The 16,455-nt window shown below is 36.1% G+C and overlaps 1 protein-coding gene across 1 annotated transcript in view; it reads right to left on the minus strand.

The window, feature by feature from the left end:
• Positions 1-523: 523 nt before the first annotated feature.
• The window catches only part of LOC150110001 (uncharacterized), a 66,423-nt gene continuing 50,491 nt past the window's right edge, over positions 524-16,455 (minus strand). The window contains exons 6-8 of the mRNA XM_090415426.1: positions 13,334-13,477; positions 4,306-5,238; positions 524-1,556 (exon numbers count right to left, since the gene is read on the minus strand). Of these exons, the coding sequence (XP_090271552.1) occupies positions 1,438-1,556; positions 4,306-5,238; positions 13,334-13,477 (1,196 nt within the window). The 3' untranslated portion in view covers positions 524-1,437. The remainder of the gene's footprint in view (positions 1,557-4,305; positions 5,239-13,333; positions 13,478-16,455) is intronic.

Consider the following 16,455-nt stretch of genomic DNA (forward strand, 5'->3'; position numbering starts at 1 on the left):
GCAAAATAAAATCATCAACAAGTTTCTTAATAAAAAGATGTGCAGTTTCATTATTATAATGCCAACAAAATAAACACATGTGAAAAAGTTTGACATATGCATTGTACATTAACATCACCATTAATATAATAATATAGAGCATGTAAAGCTTGTCTGCTGTCGATAAAACTACACTTACTAATTTTTTTCCATTTGCATTTCTATTTATCCGATGATTGTTACAATAACTGAGAATTGAAAGTCTCATTATTTGCATATTAATAATATTTTGAAAACAAAATATCTAAACCTAGCATGTCTTTGTTGTATGTGCAGTATTTCTTCTCAGTTAAAGTTCACTTTCAGAAAGATAATTAACCATGTTTCTTTTTTTTCTATTTTTTGTTAAATTTGTAAACCAAAAGGAGATAGTTCTATACCATAAGCAATAGTTTCTTTCGGTTAGTTTCTTTCAGTCTTTCATTCTATCATAGACTAAAAAAAATCAAAAAAAAAAAAAGAAAGAACGAAAGAAAAAGAAAATATTGCCTTAAGAACGGCCTTTTAAATGGGAAAATGCAAGCTCTCAAGAACCGATTGCATACCTTAACCTGTAGCTTATTTCTCGCTATTTGCACGAGAGTAAATGAAAACCGAAGCAGGTAATATCTTAAATAAACAGTGGCATAGCATGTTGTTTGACCTTTCTGCTACAAGATTTTAGGTGAACTCACAGAAGGCTTTGGAAAATTTCATCTGCTCCTCTGAATGTTAATTAACACTCTTAAGCACTCAACTCCTATATTTGTGGGTTCTGATGGTGCTGATTGCATATCTGAATTTAAAATTATTGAACAATAATTGTGTTTTTCTTGCAAAACATGAAAGATCATGGAATGAAACGCATGAAATAAGTAAGAAATTAATTTAAAATATAATTTGCCATAAATAACTCAATAAATTTTCTTTTATTTATTTATTTAAAAATAAATAATTTCCTTGTTATTCAATCCACGAGCAAATTTCTCTACACTGTGGTTGCGTGTGACTTGTTGGATAGACAAAATGCGAACTTCTTGCTTCTAACTAGTATAGATTTGTATGTTCACTTACGCGTTCTATGATATCGATTTTGCAGAATTGACAGAATTAATTAAAAGTTAGGTAAATTCAAAATTGAGATAAACAAAAATTTGCTTTATGCTATGGATAGACTGCAGAAAAAGGCTACAACACTTTTATCTAATAGGTAAGTAATATCGACTCCATTCAGTGTTATATCTCTGTTTATGACTGACAATTTTATTCTTTTTCACTACTAATTATGGCTGTCCTACAGAAATGTATACGCCTATGCTGTGAATCGCTTCAGATGATTTGGCTCTCTGCTATTAATTAATGAGTCATCTAGTGGAGTTTTTTTTTTTTTTTGAAGACGCAGTCCTCTGGTCAAAAAACTCATTCAGGTTTCTTAGATTTCTTAGAGAGAAATGTAACAAGTAGTCCTCCTACAGTTGTTATAGCACTTAACATGTAGAACAAACCATTATAGCTTCGCAGAGTATCCCTGAAGTAACCTTAAAAAAAAAAGAATTGTATAAATAATCTTATTCATTTTCATCTGCTAAAGCATCGTCATAACGCTACACATACGGATACAGATCTTATGATCGGTTTCAATGTCTCTTTCGTTTTTCTTTTTTTATCTAATAGCCTCTTTTGGGGGATACCTACCTTCAGTTCTCATTTGTCATATATTTTCTTAATTGTTTAGAATATCGAGTGTTGTTTATTCGGCTTACATGTTCTATCCCATTTTCTTTATATTTGCTTAATTTTTCGTTCAACTGATTTTATTTTTAGTTATTTTAAAATATCTTCCCCGTCTCATTATGCATTTTGAATTCTTTTCATGAATCCAATTTCACTTGTTTTTATTATTTATTTGTCTGTTTTATATTTTAATAAAACGCAAAAAATGTATTTTGATTATTGCTAGGCCAATCCATTCTCCAACGAACAGACAATAGATTCGAATGCCATTATAGACGATAGTGTTTTGTGAATGTCCTTAGGTGATACATGGAATTTATCATCCTGCTTGCTGAGGCTAGTAATGACTTGAAAGAAGTTCATGTTTCGGTCAGAGCTGGCTTTCCGTAGTTTATCACATAGTGCATTGACTGACGCTGATGTTCTACAGGCTATCAATCTCTCAAAAAAGGATTAACATAAAATATTATCGCGAGATTGGATTTTAATCGACGTTCTTGTTACACTTTAAGTATATGATTAATAATGAAAACATGATATCATTAAGAATATGAATTCAAAATTAAAACGAAAATGTGAGGGATAAAATAAAACTGAGTATTAAGGTGAGCTCCAAAGAAACTGTACATTTTCTGTTCTTAATTTTGTTATGCTAAAAATATATTAATATATTTCCATCTTACTACATTACATTTCGTATTACTATAATTTTTAAAATTATAAAAATACGAAATTTTCACTATTAATAAATTAGTATTTCTCTATAACCAAGTAGGCAACCGTAGGCAACTAAGTAATTAACAACATCAATTACTTAATGACAAGTAAGCTCAGTCGGTATAGACGAAGCCCGTTGATCAGAAAGACGTGGGTTCGATTCCCATCAGTGATGTGAATCTTTATCTAGTGTCCTTCAACGAAATATGAGTTAGTCATTCTCATACGGTGATAGGAGGGTTTAAATACACTCCCAAATAGGGAGTGTATTTAAATGAATATGCCTGAACAGAAACCTTTTCCGTTTTCTCTATAGTAGCATATACATAGCAGTATTAAATTAGTCTACTTCGTAGACAACCTTCTAAGTTTAATCGCCATCAACGCCACCACCCCCAAACGTTTTGTATAAAATATTTGTTGTTTGACAAAAATATAAATATTCATTGTCAGAAACCTAAAATACTCACTCAAATCTTGTTTCCTTGTATATTTTAGAGGAACTGTCACGATTGTATGGAAATCAAGTATTATACATATTTCACGTATTTTACATAATATAATAACGCTAACATATACATTCAATGTTAGCGTTATTATATACATATTATATGCTATGTAAAATCCTCACGTGTAATATTTTGGGATACCACTCTGGGAAGTGGCCCATTCTGGGATACAAGAATAGCATTTTGGCATCTCCTAATACCATATTGTTGGATGACATTTCCATAATCCTTATGGCAGGATGTACTATAGTTTTGTTTTTAAAGTACGAAGTTATTTGATGATCAATCCCAGTGTGTGTTCTTTAATTAAATACACAATCTGAGGCTGAAAATAAAGAATTACTTCAAAAGATGAATCATTTATTTACTTTCAATATAATCTCTCATTAACTCAAAACAACATTTGCATCGTTCATACGAATTTTCGAAACGTTCGAGTTAGTCCTTTAAAAGTTGAGTTCGACATTTACACCTTTCTGGATGACAAAAATAAAAGCCGGTTTGAATCAGTGGAAGCTTCTTTTAATTTTCGCATTCAATTTGGAAAACAAAGAGGTCCTCGACTGATATATCCAGCAGATATTCGAGTAGTGTGGGGGATTTGAAACCGAGAAACAATTTTTAGTTTAACGCGCAATGCACAAACGCCTTCTCGTGAAAAAAAAAAAAAAAAAACAACCAGCCAGTTCGTTACTGTTCCCATTTCATTCGTCTCATGCCTTGATTCACAAGTTGCATTACATTGAGGTGATATTATCTGTTAACCGTTTCGCCATCCCTAACAAATGCCCAAATATCAAAATTTCCTCGAATATCGAAGAAAACAATCAGCAATGTTTTGCTTGAAGAGTTCTGCAGTCGAACTAAAATTTCTTTGCCCTGGAGATGTCAGTGATCCACGTTCGATGTTTTGCCGTTTTGATTCACTGCCGTATTGGAAACATCGACAATTATGATTCTCTGTAAAATGGTACGATTTGGACAACTATTTCATCATAAATTCCATCTTTCTGATATGAGGCATTACAGTACTCAAATCGCAATCTCACTCAAACAGCATCTAAGGGAGAACTAATGAAACTAAGGGAATGGTGGCGGTTGAAAAAAGAGCACACACTACCAGATAAAAAAACATGCTGAGTTGCTTAATTCTATTTACTACTCTGATATCAAAAGTCGTAGACTTTTAATATCAGAGTAGTAAATAGAATTATGTAGTGAGATATCAAAGGTTTTTGTAGTGATTTTGTAGTGAGATATCAAACGTTGATATCTCACTACAAAAAAATTATTAAATCAACTAGATTATTCTGGATGTTTTACTTACCTATAAGAAATGGGGAAAAGAGGTTAATAATTCCACCAATAGCAGCGGAGAAACCTGATGAAATTGCAAATTTTTCTTTTCCTAGATATTCTTCAAACAACATTCTATGCATTGGTAAAACACATTTACAAATTCCGTAAAACACAGATGTCACAATCAATGTTGCATAATTGTCAGCTGAAGGAATACAAGCCATGTCTATTCCTGCTATTATCATAAACAACGAAACAGCATTCTTTTTCTTGAGGTTTCTTTTGTCGGTTACCCATGCGATCAATAGCTGTGAGAACATGCCTGTTAAAGAAGTGCTTAACAGAAGATAAACAGCGTAATTACTTGCAATCCCTTTATCATTTGCAAAATCAATTATTATCGTAGAATAGATTAGATACTGAATATTATACGCACCGTCTGAGAAAGTAATTATAAGGAATTTTAAATTTATCAGCAACCCTAGAGTAACTTTAAAAGTGGAAAATGTTGACTGTACGAAACTAAGAAATGGCATTCTATCCTTCTCTGGTTCCATTTCCTTCGTTCCTTCTCCTGAATGCTCGGTCGTTTCCGGATGCAGGTTTGTTACTCTTTCGTACACATTTGACGAATTGTCACCTTCCATTATTGTGTCAATCGGTTGTTCATCGATCTGAAGTGAATTTCTTCTACCCTGTCTACTGGATGTATTATCTGAGCACGGCTTGAGTGTAGGTCTCATTACAATAGCAGAAATGAATGCGTGCATAGACATACTCCCTAAAATTAAAAAACATCCACGAAGTCCGTAATGCTCTATAACATTTTCGCATACGATTGGCAGAACACTACTTACTGTTGCGGCGGTGTATACAAACGATAAGACGGTCGTCTTCATAGATTTAAAATATTCGCTGATTATAACAGGAATCACTACTGATACCAGACTCATTCCAGAACCTACAAAAATGAACAAACAAATAAATAATAGAATTTAAGCAACAATATTATACGAACATTATATGTAATTATATATAATATCACTCTATGATGTATAATTATAGAATGATTCAACTCACATGCTGAGATTTAGTGAAGGAATTTCGACCAATGATGTGAATATTTGGCAGAAGTAACACGACCCATTGCGAAGGCCGCTCTTAGTCGTTTGATTAAGGCTTGGTTCTGCTAATCAATGGTCATCGAGTAAATGAATTTTCATGATGGACATGCCTGAATGGTTATTCCTGGAAACGTGTAATCGGTCATCCACCCTATCAATAACTGTGATAAGCACATATATGTGCCTATCACAGTTATTGGATGTGATACGCTGCAAATACTTCTCAAAAAGGAATAAATGGAAAAATAGCTTACAGAGATAAACTAGTTTAAGGTAGTTTGTAAGTAGAATAAGTCAGGTTACGATGGGAACACAAATCACTGTACTTGCTTTGAGAATCAGCTAAAGATGCAAAGTTCATCTTTAGCATCTTTAGATGCCAGCGCTAATGCAGCGGGCATTAGAGCCGCCGCAAACTCGATACTGCACAAAGTGAGTTGCATGGAACTCAATGCCTTTAAACTAATTCCTCAAATGCATCCTTGACCGAACGCCTTTCTAAAACTACGGGAACTGAATCTGCTATTGACATCACAGCCATTAATTATAGTATTGCATCAAGTGCACAACGGAAAATTCTGGGAAATGCCATCAGTGACCACAGACCCATAATAACAACACTAAACTTCAAGATTGAACAAGAACAGCAAACCAAAAGGACGTGGAACTTCAGAAAAGCCGACTGGACAAGGTTTACTCAAACCTTGGAGAGCCTCTGTCAAGATGAACCTGTCTCTGGAAACCTCGACAGAAAATTACAAATCTCACACATCAGTAAAGCTGCCAAAGCAACAATACCAAGAGGCCAGCTGAAAAATACCTGGATACCATACTGGAAAGATCACAATATTGATTCAGTGATTACAGAAAGAGACAATATCAATGAACAATTCAGAATTAATAAAACTGATGATTACAGAAAGAAATTAATGGACATAACACACAAAATAGAGCAGGAAATTTGGATGTGCAAACAAGAGAAATGGGCGGAACTTTGCAGTAACCTGGATCCAAGAAAAGACAGCCAACACTGGAACATTATTAGAATCCTAGACAAAAAAGAGAACCGACAGAAAACAAACTTCATCATAAATGCTGGGAAACAAGCTATTACAGATCAAGAAATTGCAAACACACTGGCAAAAACCTATTCAAACAACTCCAAACTTCAGTATAACAGAGAGGACAAGCCCCTCAATAAACTCACAAGTAAAATGCTAAAACAAGCAAGAACATACCAAACTAATGACATCTTCTCCGAAGAATTTACACTAAGTGAACTAAATTCATCAATCGAGAAAACTGCACCTAATAAAGTCCCTGGTAATGATCTTATCTTTGGTCATATGGTCAAACACCTTGGCAAAAATGTCAAAGAACAACTTCTGGACATTCTCAATACCTCTTGGAGAACAGGCAAACTTCCAAAAGAATGGAAAAATTCAGTTATTGTACCCATCCTAAAACCTGACAAAAATGCTGCAGAATGTCAAAGTTACAGTCCTATCGCATTAACTAGCATACTTTGTAAAATTACTGAAAGAATCATACACTCCAGGCTTATGCACTGGCTGACAAAAAATAAGAAAATCAACTACTACCAAACTGCCTATAGAACTCGTCATTCGACCACAGATCAATTATTCCATTTCTGCCAAACAATAATAGACTCATTTCAGGAAAAACCAACAAAAAAGACAACTGCCATATTCCTTGATATGACTGCTGCTTTCGATCGTGTTTGGATCAAAAAATTAATACAAACAATATATGATATTGGAATTAGAGGAAACGCTTTAATCTGGATTGCTGATTTCATCAGAGGAAGAAAGATCAAAGTCAGAATCAATGCAGCAATATCAAAAGAGCGGAGAACCTGGGCTGGTGTTCCTGAGGGCTCAGTACTCAGTCCCTTACTATTCCTTCTATATGTCAATAATATTCATCCCTACCTTACAGAAGACACAAAAGTAACTTGCTATGCAGATGATATAGCCATCTGGCACACTAGTGCTAAAATCACAGAATCAGAGGAAATTCTAAACAAATCCATGAGAGGATTAGAAAAATGGTCAGACGAACTTAAACTCAAAATTAACCCAGACAAAACAAAACTAAGTACATTTAGTACAGACAGGAAAAATAGACATTCCTACAATCCCAAAGTCATGATCAATAACAAGCTAATTGAAAAAGTCACAAATCCAAAATACCTTGGTATTACGCTTGATCAGGAATTACGTTTTTCACAACACATCTCTAACACTTCCAACAGAGCGCTAAAAAAATTAAATATACTGAAAAGGCTTTGTGGAACAAATTGTGGCGCAAAGCCAAAAATCCTCAAAACTACTTACACTACACTAATAAGGCCAATAATGGAATATGCAGCACCTATCTGGTCACCTTCGGCCTCATCGGTAAAGAAAAAACTAGACAAAATACAATCAAAAGCATCCAAGATTATCATTGGTGCAGTCTCATCCACTAACAACATCAGAGCCCAACAGGAATGTGGGCTTGACCTGCTGGAGGACAGACGAAAATTTGCCACCATAAAATTCATAAATAATATCAGAAGCTACCAAAGTGATCATATCTCCCTAAAGACTTATGAACATTGGAACCAAAATTGCAGACTTCACAGATCATCAACTTTACAATATGATGACACTATCAGGAAAGAAATAGGTCTTGATCAGCTAAATGTTCACATAAACAAAGAACCTCTATTTTCCAGTCCTTTACCTTCAAATACCTCCATAAATCTAAACCTTACCAAACTCTGTACAAAAAAAGAACCAAAAGAAATGCTTAAAGAAAAAGGCCTAAATACCATCAACCTTCTTTCATCCTCCAAACAGATTATTTGTTATACCGATGGATCAGCAGACACCAATATGATTAATGGAGGCGCTGGTGTTCTCCTTCTACTCCAGAAAGGTGAAAAACTTTCAATAAAAGTTGGATCTGGGAGAATCGCTTCCAATTTTACCAGCGAACTCTACGCAAAAAATAAAGCACTAGAAGCCTACTTAAATCTATCATCATCTCAACAATCTGAAGGAATTATAATTTACAGTGACTCAAGATAGATCAGCTATGGAGGCAATCAAAAATGGCAATACCAAGCTCACACAAGACATCCATAAACTCTTAAATCAACTAAAGTGTTTAGGTAAAAGTTGCATTTTACAATGGATTCCTGCTCATGTAGGCATTGATCACAACGAAGCAGCTGATAAATTAGCAAAAGAGGCCAGAGAACTCAACCAAGAAACTCATATGATAACTCTTGCTGATGCCAATGCACTAGCAAAAGCTAAACTAATTCCATTGAAATCAGTGATACAACATCAAATTCCCGAGATCAATGCTGAAAGAAGGACCTCCACCACAATAGCAAGACTACGAACAGGACATTGTAGAGGAATGAAGATCAATACAGATGATACGAGAACATATAGAAACCGCAACAACTGCCCCAATACTGAACTGACACCCACTCACATCTTTACCTGTCCAGCAATTACAGCAGCCTTGCAAGAAATAGATCCTAATCCTGAACAACAGCTCTATACAAACAAAATCACAGACATAGCCAAAGCAGTACAAGGAGCACACGGAAACATCTAAGACTCTTCTAAGGACAAGACAACAACAACCGAACGCCTTTATGTCGATACGAGATGATGATGACAGAACGGATCTAAGTCAGGATCGTTTTTAGCCACAGTAATAGTACCGTTCGTGCCTCACGCGTTAAACGTCAACTCTGGATTGTTATCTCCCTCTCTCTCTCTCTCTCTCTCTCTCTCTCTCTCTCTCTCTCTCTCTCTCTCTCTCTCTCTCTCTCTGGCGATAAGGCCACTAGGACCGGGAGCATTAAGGCCACTGTTCAAACTTTGCGGTCGCTGATTCTTATGCCATATCAGGTCTGGGGAGCTAATACGAAATCCTTCACAGACGACTTACTGGTACTGGTCTGAGTGTTGTGCTTACGAGTGCAGCCATCATACTGCGATCTATGCACGAATAATAAATGTAGCGCAGTGAATACTGGAAATAGAATATGGTTTACTGTTTACAAACTTATAGTATGGTATTATCAGTCACATATAAGTTAATCTCTGTTTATTTGAATAGGAAATGCAGATACGGATATGAAATAAGGATGCGTAGCTAACTAACGAAGTAGTCCCTAGATTTTCTTCTAGAATAATATCCTTCATACGGATAATAAAGCGTATCAACTGAGTATATTTAAAGCACGCTTACTGACAGTGACTGGTACGAAATAAAATGATAACGTTGTGTTTAAAAGCAATTTTATTTAATATAAAATCTATAAACTCTCATGATACTATATGCTTTCTTTTGATTCTAACTGGGTGGTTTTGTTGCTGAATTATTAAACTAAAAAATCAAACTCTAAACTACACTGGTTGGAAAGATATCAACAGACACTCTACTTTGAACAAGAAACATCCATAGGGGTCCACCGAAATAAGATGTAAGACCTCCTTTCTCCGCGATAACTGCAGCAATCTTTCCACAATTGTACGATAGTGATCAATGAGAATTTTGGAGGATTCTTCCTGTAGGCATATAATGAGGTGCTGAATTATTGCGGGGTGGACGTCCCTTCACTTCAATCTCCACTTCTTTCCTCAGATGCCCAATACGGTTGAGAGATCCAAGCTGTGTAAAGGCTAGTCAAGTGTGGTGATGTTCATATCCGCAAATCATGCAGTTGCAGCAGCTTTATGACACAGTGCATTATATTGCTAAAAGAAACAGTGATCATTTCCGTAGAAAAGCTGCAAATAAGAAAGCATTGGATTATTCAGATTGTTCAGATACCTCTCGGAGTTCAGTGTTTGTGGAATCACAAATAGAGGTTCGAGGAAAAAAAACAGGAAAATCAGGACTATACCCTCACATCGCCACCTCCGAATTTCATAGTTGGGAATATGCACTCTGGTAGGAGACTTCCACAGCCGCTCATCTTCCCGGTAGAGAGTGTTGTGTGATTCGCGAACCATAACAGCTTTCAAAGCTTCCTTTTTCCACTCTTCATACTGTTTGTACCAGCGAAGAGTCCGCTGCATATTGGTTAGTGTAATATGGGTCTTGCATATTGCATCCTACCATGGAAACGCATGTTGTAAACCTCAGTTCTGAATGTTTTTGTGGAACTTCGTATTCCAGTCGATGCCCGGAACACCGCCTTCAACGTGTCAGCGGAAGAAAAGCGGTGTTTACATGTTATCCTTCGTACTATCGTGGTCAGTGGTCCACTGCGTGTGTTGCACTTGCAGTTGACTCCATGCGCTTTCATCTCGGCATAGTTATCGCTGATTGTTGACCTGGGATGGTCCAATTTTTCAGCAATTTGCCGAACAGATAGGCCAACAACATGCATCCCTCACAACTCTTTCAAACTCCGTGAATTCGCTTCTCGCAGCTATTTCACCCAGACACAGTTGAACTGTGTCTTGGAAGAATTATATGGCTCGAATTTATGCCTATTATTACAAACATGTGACTGGTTCAATAGCACAATGCTCCTTGTCTATGGGTTGTCCCTAACTGCTTTCCAAACAGTGTACACGATAAACAATTAACAAAAATATTCACGATAATTATCCTTCATAGTTAGAGCAATCACATTTGGGATAAAATTAAGGCATTTTTCTTTTTAATTTTCACATACAGGAATACCTTGTATAGCGCGGTTTTGAACAACGCAGGTTTTGGTCTAACGCGGTTTTTATTACTACATAAACGAGAATCGAATAACTACTGCATAAACGAGAGCCACGTTTATGCAGTAGTTATTCGATTGGCTTTCACGTGGATATGTTCTTTCCCCGTGGCATTTTATCATTTACGTTAATATTAGTATTTAATATTTTTTTATTATTTAAGTATGAGTCAAAAGAGACAAAACAAAGAAGACACTGTTGGAGTAACAAAAAAACGCAAGTGGTTGATATTAGAGAAGAAACTTGAAATTATAAAAGTCATGAGAATGGCGCTTCGTTCGCTAAAATAGTACGTGAGAATTCAATGAGTCCTCTGGACGAACAATTATTCAGAGCAAAGAAAAGATTAAACAACGTGGAATGAGCATCGCTTCTTATATGTCAAAAGTGATCACGAGAAATCGATCTTCTGCAATGGAAAATATGGAACGCCTTCTAATGATCTGGATTGAAGATTGTAATTAGAAAAAGATTGCTTTGAGTCAAATGATAATCCAGGCGAAAACAACAAGTCTATATGACAAAATAAAAGAAAATGAAAGCGAAAACGAAGGAGGCACAACCAGTGAAACTTTTATAGCAAGTCGTGGGTGGTTCTACAATTTCAAAAAGCGTATGGGACTCCATAACGTAAGAATCCAAGGTGAAGGCGCAAATTCTGACACTAAAACTGCAAAATTATTTCCCAATGAATTGAAGGAGCTTATTGAGAAGGAAGGCTACAGAGATGATGAAATTTTTAACGCTGACGAGACTGGCTTGTTCTGGAAAAGAATGCCATCGCGCACATTTCTAGCAGAGAAGGAAAAAACACAAGCTGGGTATAAAGTGTCAAAAGACCAATTGACATTTTTACTAGGAGGTAGTATATCAGGTGATTTAAAATTGAAGCCACTGTTAGTATACAGAGCGAAAAATCCAAGAGCTCTTGAGGGCTTTACAAAGAACAATTTACCTGTTCATTGGCGTTCGAATAAAAAGTTGTGGGTGACTCGTTCAATTTTCGAAGACTGGTTTAAAACTTTTTTTTGCCCTGAAGTTAAAAACTATTGTAAAAAGAATGATTTCCTTTCAAAATTTTGCTTTTATTAGACAATGTGCCAGGCCATCCAACTCTATTGACTGACTTAGATGAAAATGTCAAGATTAATTTTTTCTCTCCAAACACAACATCAATTCTGCAGCCGATGGATCAAGGCGTTATCTTCACTTTCAAGGCTTACTATTTAAGACGAACTTTTGCTCAAGCTATTAAAGCTGCAGCAGAAAAAGGTTCTTGGACTTTGAGTGAATTTTGGAAGAAATTTAACATCAAAGATGCCATTCAAAATATTTATGAATCTTGGCAAGAGGTGACTCAAAGCAACATGAGAGCCATATGGCATAATATCTTGCCGCATTATTGAAAGGACTTTGCAACACAGAAAGAGGAAATCTCAACAGAAATTGTGCAGATAGGCAAGATCTTGGTTTTACACGTTTAGATTGTAACAATGCGAACGAATGTATTGATTCTCATTCAAATGATCTGGATGATGAAACCCTTTTGAAGTTGGAACAACAACAAGCCTATGAAGGGGAAGAAGACGAAGATGACCCCACAGATGTCATGGCTGAAGAATTTTCCTTTGCTAACCTTTTAGCGTTTGTGAGAAACGACGAAGCTTCCGACTTTCTCATAAATGCCGATCCGCATTTGGAAAGATCCATCAAAGTGAGACAAAGTCTCAATAATGCCATCAAATGCTACAGAGATCTAGTGCTTGAAGAGACAAAAAAAGACAAGGATGGTTCAATGAACACTAAACGACTACTTTAGTAAAAAGTAAATTATGCTAAAATTGAAGCAATATTATTTGTTTTGTTTTCTACAACTTTTATCAGTTTAAAAGGATTTTATTTGTTATTTAGTTAATAAAAATAACATTTTAAAAAAATTTTAAACATGTTTATTATCCTACATTTTTCTAATAAACAAATTGAATTTTCAATTAAACTGAAAACCTTTGTAAATAGACCTCGAACAACGCGGTTTTGCATAGTGCGGACGCTTCTTGGAACCAATTAACCGCGCTATGCAAGGTATTCCTGTACCTGATACATCAGCTCATAATGCAATTTAGTTTCTTTTTTTTACTTTACTCCAGGAAAAATCAAAACTTACCAAAAAAGAATCCATAAAATATTGCTAACCACAGCAGACTTTGCGCAAATACACAGCAAGTTATTCCTGTTGCTATAAATAAACTTCCTGCCAGGGTAACCTTGCGACAGCCGACTTTGTAAACCAACATTCCTGATATAAGTGCTGATAGAACACAAAGAAGATATTAAATTACTTTACCTAATAACATAAATATGGGTTACATTTTATTCTGATATAATTAAAATTGTATTGCTGGTAATTATTGATGAAATGACATTCAGTTTAAAACGCGTTTTTATATGTGTGAGAGAGTGAATGGCTATTTGGCGAGTTTCGTTAAATACGTGTACTTGATATTAATTTGTCCGGGATTTGGGAAATTAATAAATGGTAAGTTCACAGCAAAGATCGGAAAATAACATTATTATCACATATTAATGCTGTTATATACTAAGGATTAGGTCATCCAGAAACCATGTTCTAGAAAACTAACTAACTAAAAAGTTTTTAAGCCACATCAGAACGCATTGGATGTTCGCATATGCTGTTCGTTAGATCTTTATTTCCTGACAGACCTTTCTCTCAGTGAAAAACTGATCGATGTCTCGCATTGACAGAGTAAAAGTGTTGAACGAGAGAATGGTTTGACTGATATAAAAAAATGAAGACTTAGCTGCAATAAGGAAGATAGCTCGGTGCGCGGGGTGATACATGAGTCGAAGCGACAGCTGGAGCGATTGCAAAAATGTCTTCCGAGTGGGTCAGCTAACAAAAAGAAGCAAATTCGAGATAAGAAAATGAGGGTATGATCGGGAGAGAATGAAATATATTAAGGAGCGAGTTTTATACGACGATTCAATCATAAAATGTGTGATTGAAGAGACTTTGACAAAATCCTGCTTTCCCGGTGCGAAAATTAATGTTGCAACTGAGGCTACTGGGCACAAAAGCGTAGGATGAAAGAAATTATTGTAGTGGCCATAACGAATGATTTAAAAAAGGGAAAAGTATGGTATGAGAGAATACTTGAAATAATTACTGATAGTAGTAGTAAGTAGAAGAAAAGATTGAGAGTTAAATGCACATACTCCACACCACTCTTCCTGCACAACCTATGCATAGAGTCATTCGATATTATGGCCCTCCTTCTCAACTCAATTCTACATGTGTGAAGTGAGTTTAACGGGAGAAAGGACTTCAAGAAGAATGGTTTGCATTTGAATGGATTTGGTGTTTGGAGACTGGAAAAAATAGGTTGAATGAAGTGAAAGTGGATGTGCAGAATCAAGGAAACCAGAGCTTTTAGGGAGGGGTAGGGCGGATGTCGAGTGGATATGCATACATCAGTGAGGCAGTTGAGTTTAATGTGTACGATATGTATGAGTTGTTCCCAATGGTAACAAACCAGAATGGGACAGTTAGTATAAGGCGTCAAGATAAGGAGTATTAGGAACAAGCAGGAGGAATGTTTTTGGCCTTGGTTGTCTCATCCTGATCATACGTTATTGGAATTATTGCATTAGTGAGACATGGTTAACAGAAGTTAGTGATATGATGATATAGTTAGTAGGATAGAATGTGAAGGGTATAGTGTGTTCAGGAAAGATAGAGAGAGAAAAGAATGGGGCGGAAGAGTATTATTGATGATAGCGGATGAACTGTAGCCAAAGAGAATAGAAGATCGGCTACAGGACAGAGAAAATAGCACATTTGAGGCTATCTAGTGTGAGATTGAGGACAGCAGAACAAAATATACAGTTGGCTGCTGCTATAGACCCGGCGACGGAATAGATGATGGATATAGTATGCATCAGCAAATAGACTCAATGAGTGAAGGTAACATTGATTGGAAGGAGGGGAGGACACATGAGAGGAAGGAAATGAATTTTATGCAGTTACTAAAGGATAACTACCTGAGACAGCATGTAATGGAATATACTAGGAGTTCGAGAGTGCTCGATCTAGTAGTTGCATCTGAGAATTTGTCTATAACGAATATGACCACTTTGCCACCAATTAGTGAGCATGATCATATGGTCTTGACCTGGGAAGGCTAAATTTGTGGAATTTTCAGTTAAGACAGGATATATGTGGAATTACTGGCTGATAAGTATGACAAGCTTAGACGAATGCTACAATCCGATCAGTGCGATGGCATGTAAAACTGCAAGGATACATGTTGATAGTACATGGGAAGTGGTAAAGGAATGTTTGAAGGGAGTAATAGCAGACTGCATTCCTAGAGTCAGGAGATTAAATCAAGCAGGAGTTAAATGGATGAATAACACAATTAAGCTGGATTTGCAAAAACAGAAACAATTGTGGAGGGGGATTTAAGGAGAAAAGTGACCTTCACGCACACAAACTTACAAAGCACAGGCCAGAAGGGTAACTACTATGGTTCTTTCGATATGCTGCAAGCAAAAGAAAAAATGCATACGATAGAATGATTTTAAGGAATACTCATTGTAGGGAAGTAGCTGAATCAGTTGAAATAGTAGAATTACTAAGTGAACATTTTGCAAGAGTATATCATCGAGGCAATGATATTGCAGGAATGAGGAAACCGATGGCTTATACGGGAACTGAGGTGAATGAAATGGAAGTGAGTAGTATATTACAGAACCTTAACGTGAATACATCTGTGAGATTGGATGGTACACCAGCTCCAGTCTTACGTGAAGCGGCCAAGGAATTGTCAGTGCCTTTGACCATATTGTTTAATTTAAGTCTCGCCTCTGGGTTATTCCCGAGTGGGTGGAAGGAAGGGAAAATAGTTCCATTGCATAAATGATGCGCCAAAACTGCTGTTGCAAATTACCGACCGATCAGCATATCAGGAGTCGTTGTCAAGGTACTGGAAAAATTACTCAACAGCAAAATACATGAATGGATAGATGAAAATGGGATACTGTATGGGGAGCAGCATGGTTTGGTGAAGGGTAGATCATGCCTCAATAACTTTCCCACGTTTTATAATACAGTGGCGGCTGAATTGGTTAAGGGTGATGGGTTTACAGTGACTGCCAGACTTTGCTAATGCCTTTGACAGGATACCACATGGAATTCTAATCAGTAAACTGCAGCACATTTCGATGGATATAGGGTTGGTGAGATATCTGAGTGTAGTTTATTCTGGA

Source organism: Typopeltis vanoorti, chromosome 1 (assembly GCF_054136105.1).
Source record: "Typopeltis vanoorti isolate ZY-2024b chromosome 1, IOZ_Tvanoo_1.0, whole genome shotgun sequence".
In the NCBI taxonomy this organism is placed as follows: Eukaryota; Metazoa; Arthropoda; class Arachnida; order Uropygi; family Thelyphonidae; genus Typopeltis; species Typopeltis vanoorti.